Below are 21,156 nucleotides of genomic sequence, written 5' to 3' on the forward strand. Positions count from 1 at the left end.
GAAGGAGCACTGCTGCTAGTTATTCCCAGCTCACCCAGGGCTCTTCACTCTAAACCGTGGTGTGCACCCAGGCTTTGCAAAAGGAAAATTGGATACCACCTGCTATGTTTCGTTCCTGTGGTCCCATGGACCAGTCCAGATGCCTGGGTTTATGCATCCCTGCCAGCAGATGGAGACAGAGTAAGTTTTACTGACATTGCTTCATAGACCTCAATGCCACCTGCAGTTCCTCAGTATTGATCGGTACCCCGCAACTAATTGAAAACTATACTAATTAAAATATTGAAAAGTACTAAACTGCTTCCAAAAAGTCTGCATGAGAAAAAAAACAAGACAGTTGAGTGGTCGACTCTCCACCTTCACCTATTGGGCGAGTTCTGGACTGATCCGTGGTAGTACAGGAACGAAAATTAGCAGGTAAGAACCAATTTTCCTTTACTTGTATGTACCCAGATCAGTCCAGAAGCCTGGGATGTACCAAATCCCTTTACTTAGGGTGGGACCTGGAGAGTCCCACTCGCAGAACACTTTTGCCAAAACAAGGGTGTTGTGTTTGTGGCATTGTGGACACTTGGTCACTGTGGAGATAGCTGGCTTGTTACGGCGGTTACTACCCCAAACCAAATAAGCCTGATACTTCACTTTCAATGCATATCGAGCAAAGCTCTCTGCTTCAACGGCAGGGGGAAGAAAAACTGATACTTCACGCATATCCAGCATAGCTCTCTGCTTCGACGGCAGGGGAGAAGAAAAAAGGATTCGCACTCACAAAGCGGGGAGTAGCTGGCTTATTACGGCGGTTACTACCCCAAACCAAAAAAGCGTGATACTTCACTTTCAATGCATATCCAGAATAGCTCTCTGCTTCAACAGCAGGGGAGAAGAAAAACTGATACTTCACGCATATCCATCATAGTTCTCTGCTTCAACGGCAAGGGAGAAGAAAAACTGATACTTCACGCATATCAAGCATAGCTCCCTGCTTCAACGGCAGGGGAGAAAAAAAACAACCAATAAGGGCTGAATAACATAGTCTGGGTAAAACAAATAAGCATGGGTGTAGCTTGCTTATTGCGGCGGTTACTTCCCCTACTACCCCTAACTAATCAAGCTTGATATTTCACGTGGATGCAGCTCCATCACTGCTCTCTACATTAATGGTGGGGGGGGAAGGAAAATAGAACCAAAGAGCTAAGAGAAACAGATAAGTATGAGAAAAAAAAATGTGTGAAGCTTGCTGGGCAGACTGGATGGGCCGTTGGTCTTCTTCTGCCGTCATTTCTATGTTTCTATATGTTTCTAACTCCACCCATGGGGAGGGGCCCCGTGGGGAACCACAGAAGATAGGCTGAACTCAGATAGACACCGACTGAATGGAGGGCTTTATTATACTGCTGGAGATAAATGGTATGAAGCAGGAAGGTAAGGCACTGAGGTCCGCAAGGTGCCAATATGTTCAACATTCTCAGATGTAGAATCTCACCCAGGTGTTCAAGAGAGATGGTGGACCCGCGGTGCGGGCAATGCCGAGCCTGGTGGGTGGAGTTGAGCACCGGATCATAGAGGTACTCACAAGAGTGTAGGTGTCTTCCTGGTAATGCGATGGTGGGACCGAAGGTCTGTAGTACAGGATACGTCATCGCTCACGGAACTGATCTGTTAAAAGCGCCAAGCCAGCAGGCGCCGCACGTCGTGCGCCAAAGGGGCGCAACAAAGGGGCATTTCCCTTTGTGCACCCCTTCGTGCATCCCCTAGTTTTAAATATTCCCCTTGTTATCTTTTATCCCTTGTTAACAATTTCTTTTTTTATAATTGTTTTACATTTCTGACAAAGGTAATGTATGCTTTTTAGTATAATTTGTTGATTGTTCTATGTAATGCTCACAGGCGAAGTTATGTTTTATTGTAAACCGGTGTGATTTGTATTTTATATAGGAATGTCGGTATATAAAAGTTAAAAATAAATAAATAAATACATACATACATAGTCTGGTAGGCCCTCGAGGAGCAAGTACCTGATAGTCTGGAGATCCTGAAAAGAATAAGAGAGATAGACCCCCGAGGAGCGGTTGTCTAGTGAGTAGAGGCCCCGAAGGGAGTTGGAAGCGAGAGACCCCCGAGGAGTGGGTGCCTTGAACTTCTGAGGAGAGAGGCCCTTGGATAGTGAAGCAGCATCTAAGGGTGCAGCTTAGAGCAATCAGAGTAGCTAAACCGAAGTCCTTGCTAACTCAATGGTGGTAGCAAAGTGGAGGCTTTAAATACCCGGAGGTATTGATGTCATGCGGTGGGGGCGCCCCCGAGGTTCCCGCCATGACGTGAATTTGAGCGTAGGAGAGGTGCATGTGCACACCCTAGGAGGCCACAAGAGTGAGCATGGCGGACTGGAACGCCCATGCTAAGCTGGAGATGCAGAGGCCCTCGTCACCAGAGGCAGCTATCTTGCCCAAGGAGGAGGAAAAGAGAAGAAAAGAGGTAAGGCAGAGCAGAGCGGTCGCCTCCGTCTGCGACAGATGGATGCAACAAAGGGAAGTCTGAATCTGTCAAATCTAGGCGATAGGGTCTCGTGAAAGTATGTAGCGACTTCCAATTCGCCACTCTGCAAATCTCTTGAGGAGACACCAGTTGCACCCAGGAGGTTGCCTGCTAACGCGTAGAATGAGCTTGCAAACACTCCGGGATCGCATGACTGCTAGTGATGTAAGTGGACGTAATCGCCTCTTTCAACCAATGCGCAATAGTAGCTTTAGAATCCTTGACAGAGAGGAGCATCTGGGAGGCAGTGAGATACATTACAGGAGGACCTCGCAAGACTGGAAGATTGGGCATCCAAATGGCAGATGAAATTTAATGTGGACAAGTGCAAGGTGTTGCATATAGGGAAAAATAACCCTTGCTGTAATTACACAATGTTAGGTTCCATATTAGGTTAGGTTCCATACCACCCAGGAAAAAGATCTAGGCATCATAGTGGATAATGCTTTAAAATCGGCTCAGTATGCTGCAGCAATCAAAAAAGCAAGCAGAATGTTAGGAATTAATTAGGAAGGGAATGGTTAATAAAACAGAAAATGTCATAATGCCTCTGTATTGCTCCATGGTGAGACCACACCTTGAATACTGTGTACAATTCTTGTCGCCGCATCTCAAAAAAAAGATATAGTTGCGATGGAGAAGGTACAGAGAAGGGCAACCAAAATGATAAAGGGAATGGAACAGCTCCCCAATGAGGAAAGGCTGAAGAGGTTAGGGCAGTTCAGCTTGGAAGAGAGATGGCTGAGGGGGGATATGATAGAGGTCTTTAAGATCATGAGAGATCTTGAAAGAGTAGATGTGACTCTGTTATTTACACTTTCGAATAATAGAAGGACTAGGGGGCATTCCATGAAGTTAGCAAGTAGCACATTTAAGACTAATCAGAGAAAATTCTCTCACTCAATGCACGATTAAGCTCTGGAATTTGTTGCCAGAAGATGTGGTTAGTGCAGCTAGTGTAGCTGGGTTCAAAAAAGGTTTGGATAAGTTCTTGGAGGAGAAGTCCATTAACTGCTATTAATCAAGTTTACTTAGGGAATAGCCACTGTTATTAATTGCATCAGTAGCATGGGATCTTCTTGGTGTTTGGGTAATTGCCAGGCACTTGTGGCCTGGTTTGGCCTCTGTTGGAAACAGGATGCTGGGGCTTGATGGACCCTTGGTCTGACCCAGCATGGCAATTTCTTATGTTCTTGAACCCGCATTTCGCGCCACTCCACAAAACAAAAAGGTGATCTGGCCTCCTGAAATCATTCATCGCATCAAAGTAATGCAATAGAGCTCACCGCACATCTAACCGCTTGAGCTCCTTTGCATGAGGAGCGGAAGAATCTACCGAAGGAAAGGCTGAAAGCTCCAGTCTGGTTCATGTGAAAAGTGGACACCACTTTCGTCAAAAAAGAAGGCACCATCCTTAACGAAACCCCAGAATCCAAAATCTGGAGGAATAGATCCCGACAGGATAACGCTTGCAATTCTGAAATCCTTTTCGCTGAGCATATCGCAATGAGAAAAACCACCTTGAGAGTCAAGTCCTTCAGAGTCACTCGCTGCAGAGGTTCAAAAGGAGCCGTACACAAACCTTGGAGAATCAGATTATGGTTCCAGAATGGAAAACCCTTCTGATCAGTGGGCAGAAATTCCTGGCTTCTCTAAGGAATCGAAGAACATCTGAATGAGCTGAAATAGCGGAGCCGTCAATCTTCCCACGAAGAGAGCCGAAAGCTGCCACCTGTACCCTAAGGGAACTAGGGGACAGTCCTTTAGCAAAACAGTCTTGAAGAAAAGACAAAATGTCAGCAATGGAAGACCTGAGAGCCTAGACCCCATGATCCATGCACCAGGTCTCAAACACTTTCCAGATTCTAATGCAAGACATATTAGTGGATTTCCTTCTGGCCTGTAACAATGTAGTTATAACCGACTCCGGGTAACCTCTACATCTTAATCGCTGCCTTTCAAAAGCCAGGCTGCTAGATAGAAGTGAGCAGCCTGAAAATATGGGACCTGACGCATCTGACGTTCGCTGAAGTGAATCTGGTAGTCCACTGCCAAGTTGACCAGATCCGCAAACCAGGGACGACGTAGCCACTCCGGAGCGACCAAAATCTCTTCGCTATGATGTTTTTCTATACGACCCAACACCTTGCCTACTAATAGCCAAGGTGGAAAAGCAAAGAAGGACTCCTTGCAGCCATGGGAGGACTATAGCATCGACGCCTTCGGCTCTGTGCTGGCACAGTCAACTGAAGAATCGAAACGCCTTCGCATTGTGACGAGTCTCCATCAAATCCACGTGAGGGGAACCCCACTGATCCCAGATGAGGTTCATCGTGGCCTTTGACAACACCCACTCGCCACGGTCTAACTGATCCAACTCAAGGAATCCGCTTGAACGTTTTCAACCCCAGCTATGTGGGATGCTGCTATGCGTTCCAGGTGTCTCTCTGCCCACTGAATCAACTCATGAGCTTCCTGTGCTACTGCCTGGCTCTTTGTTCTGCCCTGCCGATTGATATAAGCTACTGTTGTGGCATTGTCCGAAAGAATTCTCACCGCTCGACCCTTCACCAATGGTAAGAACTCTTGTAAGGCTAGACGGACCGCCCTGGTCTCTAACCAGTTTATAGACCATGCAGATTCTTGTACAGACCAAGTACCCTGGACTGAGCGATTCTGACACACCGCTCCCCATCTAGAGAGACTGGCATCTGTAGATAGGCCTCTGTGAGATCCAGGGAAGCCAGAAACTCCCCTTTGCGAACTGCTGCTATTACGGACCGCAAGGTCAGGAAAGTTGCTCACACAGCAGTGCTGGGCATGACTGCAGCAAATTAACTGCCTTCCTTTCTTTTTTTTTTCCCCCCCAACAAAACTTTATCTCCCTGAGAGAAAAAGCCTAAAAGAAACATGGCACCTCTGAGGAATAGGGGACCAAAAAAACTCCTGTGGAGCCTGCAGCTGCCTGGGCAGCCTCGTGAAGGAGAGGGATCTGGACAACCAGATTTACACTCCGTAGGCGCACAGAAGGGTAACAACCCCCGGCCCGTCCACCTCAACCGGACGGAGTAGGACCTAAAAGGATTCCTTCCAGAAAAAAAAAAGTTAAAAACTCCCAGGATGAAAGCTCAAAAGGAAAAAATCATCCAAAAACTGGAGAACTGCAGGTTTCGCACCCTCTGCCACCTGCTGGAGACAGAGAAATACTGAGGAACTGCTGGTGGCACTGGGAATTATGTAGCAGTGTCAGTGAAACTTTCTCTGTCTCCATCTGCTGGCAGGGATGCATAAACCCAGGTATCTGGACTGATCCAGGTAAGTACAGGGAAGAAAGGAATAAGTTAAGTTGGCAGGTCAAAAAGGCCATAGGAGCTGATCTGCAAGAGAACCAGCTTAGCTCCCACAGCGCAGGTTCTTGTATCTGGGGGGGGGGGGGGGGTGTTAGGCACTGCTCACAGCCCCAGAGGTCACGCTACAAAGATCCCTATAATCGATCTACAGAGCTCTTGTCCCTGGGTCACAGAAGTGTTGCTGCCAGGTGCTAGGAAGAGGACGATTTACTATTTTAGTTGGGGGGGGGGGGGGGGGGGGAAGTGGTGGTGGTCATGGAAGGGGGAATTTCAGGTCTGCCATGGAAAACACATCAGCCTCCCCCACCCCCCCCCCCAAGTTCTGGAATCCCTGCTATAAAAACAGCAACGCACCCAGCAGAATGCTAAAGCTAGCCATTGCAGAGGCTCTGCACAGCTTGTCACAACTCATCAAGGTAATGGAGCAAGAGGGAGCCGGGACAGGAACTTCTTGATGCCAGCAGGCCCAGTGGGTCAGCCGCCTCTCCCTTCCCTCTCAATGCAACCCAGGTTTTGGTTTATTGTCTCTTCCCCAAGCCCTTGTTTTCTTTAAAGCAATCAGGGTCATACACTCTCTGCCTTTTCTGTCCCTGCTCCTGAAGACCTAGCTATGCAAGATAAAGTAGTAGTATTCTGTGGATAATAGTGGGGAAGGGGCTGGACAGGGCTCTTTCAGCTTTCACACTTTGTTTTTGATCAGGAAACAAATTCCTCAGATCAGAAGTTGGAGATTGCCAAAGACTTCCCTTACCCCGGCTCCATCCCTCGCCCCCACCATGAGCTTTTCTCACAGACTGCTGGCCCTTTCACTGAGCTGCGGGAGGGCAGAGCTGATAACAAGGTTGGTTAATGATTCAGAACTTACCCCTAAACCCTATGATCACCTCCCACCCTCTCGTACACCAGAATGCATCAGTCTAGCAGACTAAGGACTGGGATGGAAAAGACAGACCCACTTAGCAGGCACCTAGGCCAAAAAAACCCAACAGCAGTCTAATCTCCTCTGCGGGCCATATATATTAGATTTTAGCACTGTACACACAAATATATTACATGTTATATTAAACTCCTCTTCTACCCCCTATCGTGTGTGTGTGGGGGGGAGCCAGTTCTTGCTTTCAATCCCCCCCCCCCCATGGTACAGGTTTCTCTCTCTGCGATACAATTTCTTACCTGCTCCAATTTAAAAATATGTTGATTGAAGTAATACTGCAACTGCTCATTGGCATAATTGATGCAGAACTGTTCAAAGCTGTTTGTTTCAAAATCTTCAAATCCAAATATATCCAGAACCCCAATGGATAAACACTAAGAGAAAAAAAAAAAAAAGGTTTTTTTTTTATCCCATTCTAAGCAGTATTTTTTAAAATCTTTTTTAAAGAGCCCACAAAGATTTCATTTCATAAAACATTAAAATAAAAAAAGCTTGTACCAGGCATCGCAGGATGGAAACAACAGTGTTGCCAATAGTAATGGAGGCCATGAGACCTACATGTGCAGACTTCACAGTCACCCACTGTGGGCACCCAGAAATCCAAAGTGGCTGGCTGGTGGCTCCCAAGAGTTTTCCAGTTCCTACTGGAGGTCTCCAAGACCCTCTGGACTGCCTCTTTTCCTCCCCCCCCCCCCCCACTCCAGAGATTCTTATTTGCCTCCCGGGTTCGAGATTCATCAGTACAAAGTATGCGTGGTGGTTCTCAATCATTGTGGGGCACCCCAGCCGGCCTGATATTTTCAGCCTATCCCTAATATGTATGCAGATGTGTTCAAATGGGCTGGACAGGGACGGCTTTATAATTAGGTAGGGAGGGGTGGCTCCCTCCAGTGGTAACATTTTTGGGCAGCAGCAAGCCCCCCCAATAACAGCCGCCTCATTTTGGCTTTTCTTTTTCCCCCTTTCAATTTAAATTTTATTGAACCAAATAATAACAATAAACGTATAATAAAGAGAATATAGATCCTAACAATCCAAGGTTCCAATTTTCCCCAGTTAACCTCAACCTCCCTATCTACCCTCCCTCAATCTCCTCCCACACATAAATCCCTACGATTCAAGGTTAGACCACTCTTAACACAATATCCAGTTTAACTAGCATTAAATATCAAAGGGCTTTCAAATATTCAAATTTGTAATACTATTTATTGCAGTCAATTTGCTCAAATAGTACATCTCCCAAATATACTATTGTAATGAGCTCAAATGAGATAAAAATACATTCTTCCAAACAGATGCAATCTCTAATCTTGTTGTATTATAATTTGGGAGAACAGTTTCATCAATTTGGAAGGAATATTACAGTCTAGAAAATCAAATAAAAAATATTTTGGGATCTTTCACTACTTTAAATCTTACTGGATGATTCACGAAAATGCGTTATGGCGTTAATGCACGCGATAATGCATTAACGCCATAACGCATGCAAAACGAATTTTAATACGGTGCGAATGCAAATTTTTGGGAGGGGTGGGATTGGGGAGGAGTTTGGGCAGGATTTAGTTAAATGAGGGGCAATATCGCACAATGCGATAGCATAACGCCTACTATTGCATAGTTTTAACGCCGGAAATAACTACACCTTTTTTCCTGGCATTAAGCTGTGTGATATAGCCGAAATAGCCATAACACAATTTGCGATACATTTTTGAAATTGTATTTTGGCCATTTCTGGGCTTGGGGAGGGAGAAGGGGAGAAGGGAGAGAGAGAGAGAGAGAGAGAGAGAATGTAACTGTAAAATTTCCAAAAACACACCCCTTTTTCTTAATGCAGGCGTTATCAATGCGTTAACACTTTTTGATCAATCTAGGGGTTAGTTACTTCATTAATTAAATCCACTACCATATCCCAGTAATTTTGCATTAACAGTCCCACCATAGGTGAAAAAAAGTTCCCACCACACTACAGTTTCTCCAACATGCATCCCCCACATTAGGGTACATACTATGTAATCTACCTTATAAATGGCCTGTGACCGACGGCCCCCAAATGCGCAGTAGAGCGCAGCTCTACTGCGCATGTGCGGGCAAGGATGTCGATCAGAAAAAAAAAATGGCGGTGGGGCCGCAGGAGCGGGAGGAGAAGCAGCGGCGCCGCGCGCGCGCGCGGTGCCGCTGCTTCTCCTCCCCAGATCTGCCCCCAGATCTGCCGGCAGATCTCGGGGGAGTGACCCCCCCCGAGATCTGCCGGCAGGAGCGGGAGGAGTTAATGGAGCCGGGTGAGGGTTGCGGGAAGTCGCGCTTACGGCGCCGGGAGGAAATGGAGGTGGGTGAAGGGAGGGAGGGAGGGAGAGGGGGACTGAGTGAGTGGGAGGGAGGGAGAGGGGGGACTGAGTGAGAGGAGAGGGAGGGTGGAGAGGAGTGGGTGGGGGAGGGGGGTGGTGAAGAGTGAGGGGAGAGAGAATGAGGGGGAGGTGAGAGACAGAGGGATGTAGCCCGTTTTAACGGGCTTTACGGCTTGTCTTTCAGGTATAATATAGCAATTTATATCCAATTTCCTTGATAAGTGGAGACTGACTTTTCTCAATACAGAAAAAAAAACCCCCTCATTGATTCTCTTCTATTTCAACCTTAAGATCTTTTTCCCATGCAAATATGCTTGGGCTTCTGGAAACAGCTCTCCATTTAATATAATATAAACAAGCCGTTAAGCCCGTTAAAACGGGCTACATCCCTCTGTCTCTCACCTCCCCCTCATTCTCTCTCCCCTACCTCCCTCATTCTCTCTCCCCTACCTCCCTCCCACCCACTCACCCACTCCTCCCCAGCCTCCCTCTCCTCTCACTCAGTCCCTCCCTCCCACTCAGTCTCACTCACTCCCTCCCCCTCTCTCCCTCTCACTCACACTCAGTCCCACTCACTCTCCCTCAGTCCCACTCCCTCCCTCAGTCCCACTCACTCCCTCAGTCCCACTCACTCCCTCCCTCTCCCTCAGTCCCGCTCACTCCCCTCACTCAGTCCCTCCCCCTCACTCCGTCCCTCCCCCTCACTCCGTCCCTCCCCCTCACTCAATCCCTCCCTCTCACTCAGTCACTCCCTCCCACTCTCTCTCTTCGTCCCTCCCACTTAGTCCGTCCCTCCCTCCCTCTCTCTCTCTCCTCCCTCCCTCGCTATGGCCGCTGCCGCTACCGCCGCCGCCCGCCACCGCCGCCCGCTACCGCCGCCGCCGCTACCGCCTCCGCTGCCGCCCTACGCCGCCGCCGCCGCCCCCGCTGCCGCTACCGCCGCCGCCCGCTACCGCCACCGCCCACCACCGCTGCCGCCCGCTACCGCTGCCCGCTGCCGCTGCTACCACCGCTGCTGCCATGTTTTTTGGTTTTTTTTGACGCTGCCTAAGACTGACGTGCTCGCCCGCACATGCGCAGTAGAGCTGCTCTCTACTGCGCATTTGCGGGCACGTCGGTCAAGCTTCATTTATCTAGTTAGATGGTTATTTATTTCCAGGTTTTATATACCGTTCACCTAGTACCAGATTGATCAGAATGGTGCACAACAATAACCAAAATCCACAATAAACAGATATATAAAATAATAAACAAAAATAACAAATTGTTAAAACATAAATCTGCGAGCTCACTCTTAGAGAATAAACAGGCTAGGAATCCCCATAACCACAGACATTGCCATCAACAATTCATACTGGGAAATAACCATGCTTTCACTTTCTCTCTTAATTTTAGGGTTAAGCCCCCTTAGACCTGCAGGATTTATCCTACGTACCTTCAAACAGTCTTCTCCTTCTACATATCACCTCTAACCTCACTCCCATCAAGAAACGTCTCACTCGAATGAACAGAAATTATCCTTTTTGTTTAGGTGCAGGGCTAGATTTAGGATCTGGGCATCCATAAGTAGGATTGGAGAGTGGGGGGTTGGAGACTCTGGAGATGAGAGAGTGGGTGAAGTCCCTTTACCTCCACTCCCATCCAGAGTCCCATAGCAGTGCCCCTTTGAAGTGGATTGTTTGAGAAAGTTTCTCCCTGACACAGTTGCACTCCTCTTTGGCTTGGGTATTTGGTGCCTTCAAAATCTGGCATCCTAGGCAATTGTCAGTGTTTCCTTTTCCTAAATCCAGGCCTTTTAGGTGGTACTTCTCAAACTTTCAAAACTCCACAGCTGTCCTAAGCAACTAAGCCCCAATCTTTCCCCAACATCTAAAGACACCAGAAACCAACCCAGGTAAGAATTCCCTATTATAACCAATTAGAGAAAGAAAAGAATATTCCTTCTTACCAATCCAGCATGATTTCCATAAGTCCCAACCTGCCATACATGGGCAGCTTGGGACTCTTGGAGATTGTAACCATCTGGGTAGCCACTGATGAGCTTGTAAAAGAATTAATCCCCAAAAAGCTTGCTCTATTTGTACTCACTGTTTAGGTTTATATTTACAACACCAATCTAAGTACATGTGGTTGTGAGGCCACAAAATATCTTTTTAAGACTAGGGATTCCCAATCCCCCATGCACTTCAGGTTGATATAAAATTTATCTAGCCACCTTTGAGGGTCAACTCCAAATATTAAAAAAAAAAACCAAACAAACCCCCCCCCCCCCCCCCACAAACAAACCCTCCTCTTTAAGGGTTTAAGAATATTATCTGAAATCTGAATTGGCAGAATCTGAAAAGATAGCACAACCAAAGCAACGAGGATATTTTCACTGCTGCTAGTCTTCCAAACTACAACAATTGATATTGTGCCCATTTTTTCAACTCGTGTCACATTAAAAATTAGAGATGCATCTGGGATTGCTTACCATCTTTGCAGCTGAGCCTCTGGCCTTTTATCAGACATGGAGGAGAACAACCGGGGTCCTGTGCAACAGGACTTAAGCGGCGTGCCTGTGGCGCGCCGCCGCCAGCACACCCCTTCTGACAATGTTTCTCCCTTCGTCATTATGGGGAAAAAAAGAAAGGGGAAGCAGACTTCAACTCCCCCAACAAATTCACCCATAGTTGGACTATGGATCAACATATTAGAAAAACAGCTCAGAGGGAGGACATAAGAACATGCCATACTGGGTCAGACCAAAGGTCCATCAAGCCCAGCATCCTGATTCCAACAGTGGCCAATCCAGGCCATAAGAACCTATATTCTATATTCACCTGTTATTTAACGATGTCGACTTGTTTCAATGTAACGTCATAGCTGCGACTGTTCTGTTTCAATGGAAACAGATATGATTTGATATTTTTTTATCAAGAATGTCGGTATATAAAAACTCTAAATAAATAAATAAAGAACGAACCTGGCAAGTACCCAAAAACTAAGTCTATCCCATGCTACTGTTGCTAATAATAGCAGTGGCTATTTTAATTTAATTAATAGCAGGTAATGGACTTCTCCAAGAACTTATCCAATCCTTTTTTAAACACAGCTACACTAACTGCACTAACCACATCCTCTGGCAACAAATTTCAGAGTTTAATTGCGCGTTGAGTAAAAAAGAACTTTCTCTAATTAGTTTTAAATGTGCCACATGCTAACTTCAAGGAGTGCCTCCTAGTCTATTATCCGAAAGAGTAAATAACTGATTCACATTAACCCGTTCTAGACTTCTCATGAAAAGTGAACTGGAAGTAAAAGAAAATTGGTTATTACCTGATAATTTTCATTCCTGTAGTACCACGGATCAGTCCACACTCCTGGGTTTTGCCCCCCCCCCCCCCCCCTCTAGCAGATGGAGACAGAAGTTTACAAACCAAAACTCCGCCTATATCTAGGCTGGTGCCACCAGTCTGGCAGTATTACTTAATGTCAAAGCAGAATAATTCAAACATCTCCAACTAACTATATAACTAGTAACATCGATACCTGTTCACAACCCCCCAACTGGGAACAGAACCCATGTCACCGATAACTGAAAAAGACTGCAACACATTCTGACTGAAAATGTACAACACACATACAGTACTGCCTCTCTCGGCATCAGCAATACATCCGGGCGGGACTCTGGACTGATCCGTGGTACTACAGGAACGAAAATTATCAGGTAAGAACCAATTTTCTTTTCCCTGTACGTACCCGGATCAGTCCAGACTCCTGGGATGTACCAGAGCTTACCTTACTTGGGATGGGATCCGGAGAGGCCTGCTCTGAGCACTCCTTCTCCAAACCCCGCTGGTCCTTGACATCCAGACGATAGTGTCTGGCAAACGTATGCAACGATTTCCAGGTGGCCGCCCTACAAATCTCCTCCGTAGAAATATGGTGACATTCCGCCCAGGACGTGGCCTGTGAGCGAGTAGAATGAGCCCGAAGACCCTACGGCAGAGACTGTCCCTGGACCATATACGCCAAACTGATGGTCTCTTTCAACCAACGAGCAATGGTAGCCTTAGAAGCTGCATTACCCCATCTAGGACCACTCCAGAGAACGAAGAGATGGTCAGAGACCCAAACGCATTGGTCACCTCCAAGTAGCGCAGCAACGTTCGCCGCACATCCAACTTACGGAGATCCCTAGACAATGGATCCGAACTGTCTAGCTGCAAAAATGACGGCAGCTCGACCGTCTGATTCACATGAAAAGAAGAAACCACCTTGGGCAGAAAGGAGGGAACCGTACGCAATGACACTCCCGACTCGGAAATACGCAAGAAGGGCTCCCGGCATGATAAAGCCTGCAGTTCTGAAATCCTTCGCACCGAGACAATAACCACCAGAAACACCACCTTCAGAGTTAGATCTTTTAAGGTGACTCTACGAATAGGCTCAAAAGGAGCGCCACACAATGCCTTAAGGACTATATTCAAATTCCATGATGGACAGGGCTGACGAAACAGGGGACGTAAATGCTTCGCCCCCCCTAAGGAAGCGCACCACATCTGGATGAGCCGCCAATGACGCCCCTTGAATCCGACCACGCAAGGATCCCAGTGCCGCTACTTGCACCCGTAACGAACTACACGAAAGTCCTTTAGTCAAACCGTCCTGCAGGAAAAGTAGGATTTCAGACACGACCACCCGAGTAGGAAGCACGTCTCTGGTAAGGCACCATGATTCAAATACCTTCCAGACCTGCACATAAGACAACGATGTAGAGACTTTTCGGGAACGTAGAAGAGTAGTTACCACCGCATCCGAATATCCCTTGGACTTTAACCTTTGCCTCTCAAAAGCCATGCCGCTAGACAAAAGTGATCGACCTGGTCGAAACAAAAACGGGACCTTGATGCAGTAGATCCGGCACATACGGGAAGCGAATGGGTTCCTCCACTGCTAGATTCAGTAGATCTGTGAACCACGGGCGCCGAATCATTGGGAGGAACTCTTGCAGAGCCAGCCGGACCGCTCTAGTCTCCAGTCGATTGATGGACCAAGATGCCTCCTGCGGGGACCACTGACCCTGTACAGACTTCCGGAGACAGACTGCTCCCCAGCCATACAGGCTGGCATCCGTCGTGATTACCGTCCAGGCCAGGATCTCCAGGGGCACTCCGCGACTCAAATTGTTCGGTGACAACCACCAATCCATGCTCTCCTGGGCCGCCTGGGTCAGTGGCAACAGTAGGCGAAATTATTCAGATACTGGGTTCCACTGGGAGAGCAACGCTGACTGTAAAGGCCACATATGAACGAAAGCCCAGGGGACCAATTCCAGCGTGGAAATCATTGATCCCAACACTTGAAAATAGTCCCAGATGATTGGTACCGGCTTGGATAACAATCTTCGAATTTGCCCCTGCAATTTGACTATTCGCTCCTGCATTAGGGATACCGTTCTGACGGGTGTCTAACAAAGCTCCCAAATACTCCAGCGACTGAGAAGGAACTAGATGACTCTTGGCGACATTGACTATCCAACCCAGGGCGTGCAACAACTGAAGCATCCTCTGAACCGCCGTTTGACAGAGTGCCACCGACTTGGCGCGAATCAGCCAATCGTCCAAATACGGTGCACCAGCAGACCTTCCCTGCGGAGCTGCGCCACCACTACCACCATGATCTTGGTAAAAGTGCGAGGCGCAGTCGCGAATCCGAACGGGAGCACCTGAAACTGAAAATGCTGCCCTAACACTGCAAACCGGAGAAACTGCTGGTGCTCTTTCCGAATACTGATGTGCAGATACAACTCTGTGAGGTCCAAGGAGGCTAAAAACTCTCCCTGCCTTACGGACGCGATTACTGATCGCAAAGTCTCCATGCGAAAATGAGGAGTCCGCAGACATCGGTTGACCCTTTTCAGATTGAGGATAGGACGAAAGGTTCCTTCCTTCTTTGGTACCACGAAGTAAATGGAGTAACGGCTCCTGCGCAGTTTGCCGGCCGGTACTGGGACAACCGCTCCTAGATCTCGGAGCCGACCCAGAGTTGCCCGTACCGCACGGCGTTTGTCTGAAAACCCGCATGGCGTTACTAGGAAACACCGACACAGCCGGCGTAAAAAATCTAATGCGTAACCATGTCTTATCACATCTAGAACCCACTGATCTGACATGATTCTGGTCCATTCCTCGAAAAACCGACCTAATCTGGCCCCGATTCTCGGTACGGAGGAATGGACCGTCCGCACATCATTGTGCAGGTTTGCCTCCCTGTACATTCTGACCAGTTCCCGGACGACCGAAACGGCGCCCACGAAAGGACTGCGAGTAAGACTGTTGTCGGTTTGCACCGTGACAAAAGGAGGAAACCGAACCCCAAGAGACCCGAGGCAGACGACCACCGCGAAAGAGAGAAGCCGGAACCCCCCCTGGTCCTCGGTCTGTCCTCTGGCAACCGATGCACCTTATTCTCACCTAAAGACTCAATCATATCTTCTAATTCTTTTCCAAACAATAGCTTGCCCTTAAAGGGTAACGAACCCAACTGGGCCATAGATGTCACATCCGCCGACCAATGACGGAGCCACAGCAGACGCACCACGGACAGCATAGTTCTGGCCGATGTGCGCAGTAAATCATAAAAGGCGTCTGTGCTATACGCAATTACCGCTTCTAAGCGCCCCGCTTGGCGTGCCTCCTCAGACGATAGAGATTCGTTAGCCAATAATTGATGCGCCCACCGAAGGCCAGCATGTAAGGAAAAATTACTGCAAATAGCCGCCCGAATTCCTAATGCCGAGATTTCAAAAATCCTCGAGCTGTATTTCCAGCTTCCTGTCCTGTAAATCCTTAAGCGCAGTACCCCTGGTTAGCGGGATGGTGGTCTTTTTCGAGACCGCCGCAACTGCGGAATCTATCTTAGGCATGCGCAACATTTCCAGTGCATCCTCTGGCAAGGGATATTGCTTATCCATTGCCTTTGCCACCTTCAGCCCCAAGTCAGGAGTGTCCCACTCCTTAAAAAGCAAATCGGAGGCAGAAAAATGTAAGGGAAAAGCGGAAGGACGGCCCCGAAGTCCTAAGACAACCGGGTCCGTCGCTTCGAGACTAGATTGTTCCTGCGGCACCTGAATCCCCAATTCCCCCAGAATTTCAGGGATAAGGGGCCCAGCTCGTCCTTCTGGAATAGCCGAATTACCTTCAGGTCATCCCCTTCTGTCTGTGAACCACGGGTACTCGTGGGCCCCTGATCTCCGTCCCCATCAACCCCCCCTCGGAGGCTGGGACAGTAGGTCCTGATCCCCTTGAGGATCCTCCGGCTCATCTGTATCCGTGGAGGTATCTGGATCTCCCCTGGCTGTCCAAGGCCGGAGAGGCCAGGACTTGTCCGGGCCCCCTGTAACTGGGATGACCTTTGATTGCTTCCTAGCTCCAGGTCTAGTGTCCGGAGTAGGGTTATCCAGAGGCCTTTTCCTGGCCAGCCTACAGGCCTTAAAGGCCTTGTGCATTAATAGGACAAACTCGGATCTGAATGACGAATCAGAAGATGCCCCGTCGTCATCCCCCTCCGATATCCTGACATCCACTGGCCTCGCCGATTAGTCCCCCACAGGGACCCTGCGCTGGGGGGGGGGGGGGGGGGGGGGGAAGGATAACCACGGAGGAGGGTCGTCCTCCCCCCGATCCACCGGAATCGCGGGCGCCTCGGCTCCCCGAGGTGAAAAAATGGCCACCGTTCCCTCCGAAACTGAACTAGGAGGATTCAAAATGGCGCCTGTTCCCGGGCTCCCTGGGAATGGACCACCGCTAACCGCCGACTTGACCCCGGAGGACCCGGCGCACGAAAGCTTACCGCCCCGAGTCCCAATCGGGGCCGCAGACCCTCCCTCCCTCACCTCCTGAGACACAGGAGGAGCAAAGGCTGTCCCTGGACAGCCGCACCTGCGCGGACCCGCAGGCCCGACAGGCAGACCGCCGCGGCATGCTCTGCCTCGGCGAGGAAAGGAAAGAAAGAAAAACAAACAATAAACCTCCCTCGATGGCGATACGGAACTCGGCCCCCCCCCCCCCCCCCGCAGGAAAGAAGGGAACCCAGAGAGAACGAGCAGAACAAGTAAAACTGAAAACTTAAACCTTTCTTTTGCTTTTTTTTTTTTTTAAACAACGTTACCGGTCACTTTGGGTCCGAGTCCAACTGGGGGGAGTGAGCCAGGCACCCTGGTGTCACCCCCAGTGTCGATAGAGCGTCAGAATATGGGGATCCCCCACTCTTCAGTGGCCTCTGAAACCAGGGGGGATGGTCCCCTCAGGACCTCGCAACCCCCTGGGAGGCGTAATCCCGAACCAGCAGGCAAGCTTCTGTGGTCCTTAAAACTACACTTAATATCTATCCCTTTTTTTTTTTAAACTATCACCTAAAACAGCTCAGACTGTAGGTTTTGCACCCCCTCCACCTGCTAGGAGACAGAAGAATACTGCCAGACTGTAGGTGGCCCTCCGCCTAGATATAGGTGGAGTTTTGGTTTGTAAACGTCCGTCTCCATCTGCTAGAGGGGGGGCAAAACCCAGGAGTCTGGACTGATCCGGGTACGTACAAGGAACTGGAAATTCAGGTGAGCTATCGTTAAGTATAGGTGGTAGGACTCCTCCCCCTGAACCTCACTTAAGAGTCACCAGTTGGTTTAATGTCTTTTGGGTACCCCTCCAACACAGACTCACTGGATTTGATGTCTCAAAAGCCTATTCAAGATAGTCGTTTTGCTTTAACTTCAACTAGTACTCCAACATCTTCAGGTCAAGTTATGGATATTTCACCTAATTCGGACCTTCATACTGAAGATGAATATGTTGGCTTGAGAGCCCCGCTTCCAGAACCTATTGTTTTGACTTCTGAGAATAGGTCACAATCATTGCGTGACCTGGAAGAACCAGAGAATGTAACAGAGACATGGAGAGTAGTCTCGCGGACTGAGACTGCATTATCCGAAACTTGTCTTTCAATTATGTTATTACTCTATAAAAGCATCAGAAATGTTTCTGGACTTGGATCACAGAGTTTCTGCAATTGAGGGATAATTGGTTACTACAAATCAGGCTACTAATAACATACAGTCTGTTTTAGAATCCAACATTAAAGATAGCCTATTCTTACATAATAGAATAGAACAGTTAGATAATCTAATGAGATAAGAATTTAAGGTTTGTGAATTTTCCAAAAACTAGATTTTCTCCAGTCGAATTGTTCAGGAAGTATATTTTTGAAATTTTACAGATTGCTCAGGATAGGGAGATTAAGCTTTCTAAATGTTACTATCTTCTGGAGTTTAAATCTGTGGGGGGTTATGACAATCTTGTCTAACAGTCTCGATGTATCTGAGTTTCTCCAGGACTCAAGATATTATACCTAAGATAGCGACTTTGTTGGTTACCTTTGTAACAGATATAGATAAGGATTTAATATTTAAACAATACTTTAAATTTAAATCTGTTGAATTTTGTGGTCAAAAGGTTTCTGTGTTCCCAGATGTCTGTCGTGAAACACAATATCGTAGAAGATCGTGCGCTATGAGAAAGAAACAATTTCTCTTGGGGCTACTTTTTTCCTTAAGTTTCTCTCAAAGTGTTTAGTAACCTACCAAGGGAAATCATGTGTGTTCCTTGATCCAGCCCATTTGGAGACTTTTTTGAAGGATAAATCTATGAATACTGAATATCAAGTTACTTAGCAGGGGTTAGTAGTCATATGAATGTAATACAACTGCAACAATTGAGATATCATTTTCCTTTTATTTGTTTTATCCTTTGTTTTTCCCCAAGAAGTGAACTAGAATTCCGCTTACATTTAGTGAGGTTCCTATTAACTTAAAAGAACAAGAATAAATCTTATTTGAATGTGCAGAATATACCTTTGCTCCGCCCACAAGTTTTAGTCTGTCTCCATCTACTGGTGCGGAGTCACAACCCAGGTGTCCTGGACTGATCCTGGTACGTACAGGGAACTTTTGTTTATTCATGTAAATGATAAATAACTAATAAAGATATAATTTAAAAAAAATTTAGAGATGCATAGTTCAACTGAAAAAGTTTGTCAGGAGTTATTCCAATCTTAACACCTAAGTATTTAAGGTGATTCTTAGCCCATTTAAAATACATTCTCTATAAATGAGCAAGCATTGAGTCTGGAAGGTTAATACTTAAAATCTCCGATTTATCCATATTTACTTTAAATCTTGATACATTCCCCCAAATCCTTCATTTCACTAAGCAAAACAGGGAGGGAAACTGGCAGATCTTCCAAAGTAAACATAAGATAGTCTGTAAAAAGTGAAATTTTATATTCAGGACCCATGTTAAAGCCCCTACCTAAACTCCCCCTAATTTCCTCTTCAAAAAATTCCATAACTAATGCAAATTAAAGGGGAGATAATGGGCAACCTTGTCCAGTTCTTCTACCAACTCTAAATTTATCTGATTAGCCACCATTCATGGTAACATGGTAAATGACAGAAAAAGACACACTGGTCCATCCAGTCTGGCCAGCAACCTTTTTGTTTAGGATGGTAAAAACTGCTCCATGCAGATTACCCCTGTGCCCTGCAGTAAGGGTAGTAATTGCCCTTCCATGCAGGTTACCCCTTTTCTTCATTTCCATCCTTTAGCCATTAGAGATCCTCTGTGTTTATCCCATACCCTTTTGAATTCCATGACTGTTCTTGTCTTAACTACCTCTTCCAGGAGGGCATGCCATATTATCTACCACCCTGTCTGTCATGCCTGCATCTTCCCCCTTGGAGCTTCATATTAAGTCCCCCTAGGCTCTACAGCTTTCTTTCCACTGGAAAAGGCTTGATTCCCATGCATCATTAACACCTTTCAGGTATTTAAAAAGTCTATCATAGCTCCCCTGCGTCCCCTTCTCCTCTAGGATATAAATATGTTTGGGTCCTTCAGTTTCATCTCAAGTCTTTTGGTGCAGACCCCACACCACTTTGATCATCTTCCTCTGGACTGCTTCCATCCAGTCTCTTTTTTTTTTTAGATAGTCTCCAGAACTGAACACAGTATCCCAGGTGAGGCCTCACCAGGGACCTCTACAGGGGCACTACCATCTCCTTTTTCTTGCTCGTTATGCCTCAGTATCCCTCTACATTAGTTATCACCTTGTCACAACTGTTGGGCACCCCATACAAAAATTCAATAACCACCTAGCATTATCCATAGCCTGTCTACCAGGTATAAAGCCTGATTGATCTTCGTACACTAGCGTTGGAGTGACAGCTTCTAACCGTAATGCCGATAGTATAGCTAATATTTTAATATCTAGATTTATTAGGGAAATAGGTCTAAAATGACCCACAAAGTATCTTTCCCTTCTTTAGGTATAACTACTATACCCGCTATATTAATAGAAGGGGGGAATGTCACTATCCAAGAATAAAGCAAAAACACGCGAGGCAGGGGACCTATCAGTACCTCTCTAAATATCTTATAGAACTTTGCAGAGAAGTCATCCAACCCTGGAAACTTACCAAACTTCATAAGTACATAAGATCTGCCATACTGGGTCAGACCAAGGATCCATCAAGCCCAGCATCCTGCTTCCAACAGTGGCCAATCCAGGTCATAAGTACCTGGCAGGATCCCAAGGGGTAGATAGATTTCATGCTGCTTATCCCAGGGATAAGAAAGGAAAATTGGTTCTTCCCTGCTAAACATTCGCTCCTGTAGTACCATGGATCAGTCCAGAACCCGCCCAATCTATGGAGGTGGAGAGTTGTCTGCTCTGCTGTAATTTTTTTTTGTACAATCTACAAATTTTTCAGGATATGGAATACAGACTTGCTGAAAAAGCTTTTATAAGTTTTGCAAGTGTTTTTCTGCTCTGGTTCAGGTCAATACTGAGGAACTGCAGGTGGCACCAGGGATTATGAAGCAGTGTCAGTGAAACTTTCTCTGCCTCCATCTGCTGGCAGGGATGCATAAACCCAGGAGTCTGGACAGATTTGTGTACG

General features: G+C 47.1%; 1 protein-coding gene across 13 annotated transcripts in view; it reads right to left on the reverse strand.

Moving 5' to 3' along the window:
• MYO9B (myosin IXB) overlaps positions 1–21,156 on the reverse strand; it is a 330,363-nt gene that overhangs the window by 140,901 nt on the left and 168,306 nt on the right. For all 13 annotated transcript variants that reach the window (XR_003858374.1, XR_003858373.1, XR_003858375.1 and 10 more), the window contains exon 10: positions 7,056–7,190. Coding sequence is in view for 10 of the 13 variants with exons in the window: in XM_029614164.1 (XP_029470024.1) it covers positions 7,056–7,190 (135 nt within the window). In the remaining 3 variants the exon portion in view is untranslated. The remainder of the gene's footprint in view (positions 1–7,055; positions 7,191–21,156) is intronic.

Source organism: Rhinatrema bivittatum, chromosome 8 (assembly GCF_901001135.1).
Source record: "Rhinatrema bivittatum chromosome 8, aRhiBiv1.1, whole genome shotgun sequence".
NCBI lineage: Eukaryota > Metazoa > Chordata > Amphibia > Gymnophiona > Rhinatrematidae > Rhinatrema > Rhinatrema bivittatum.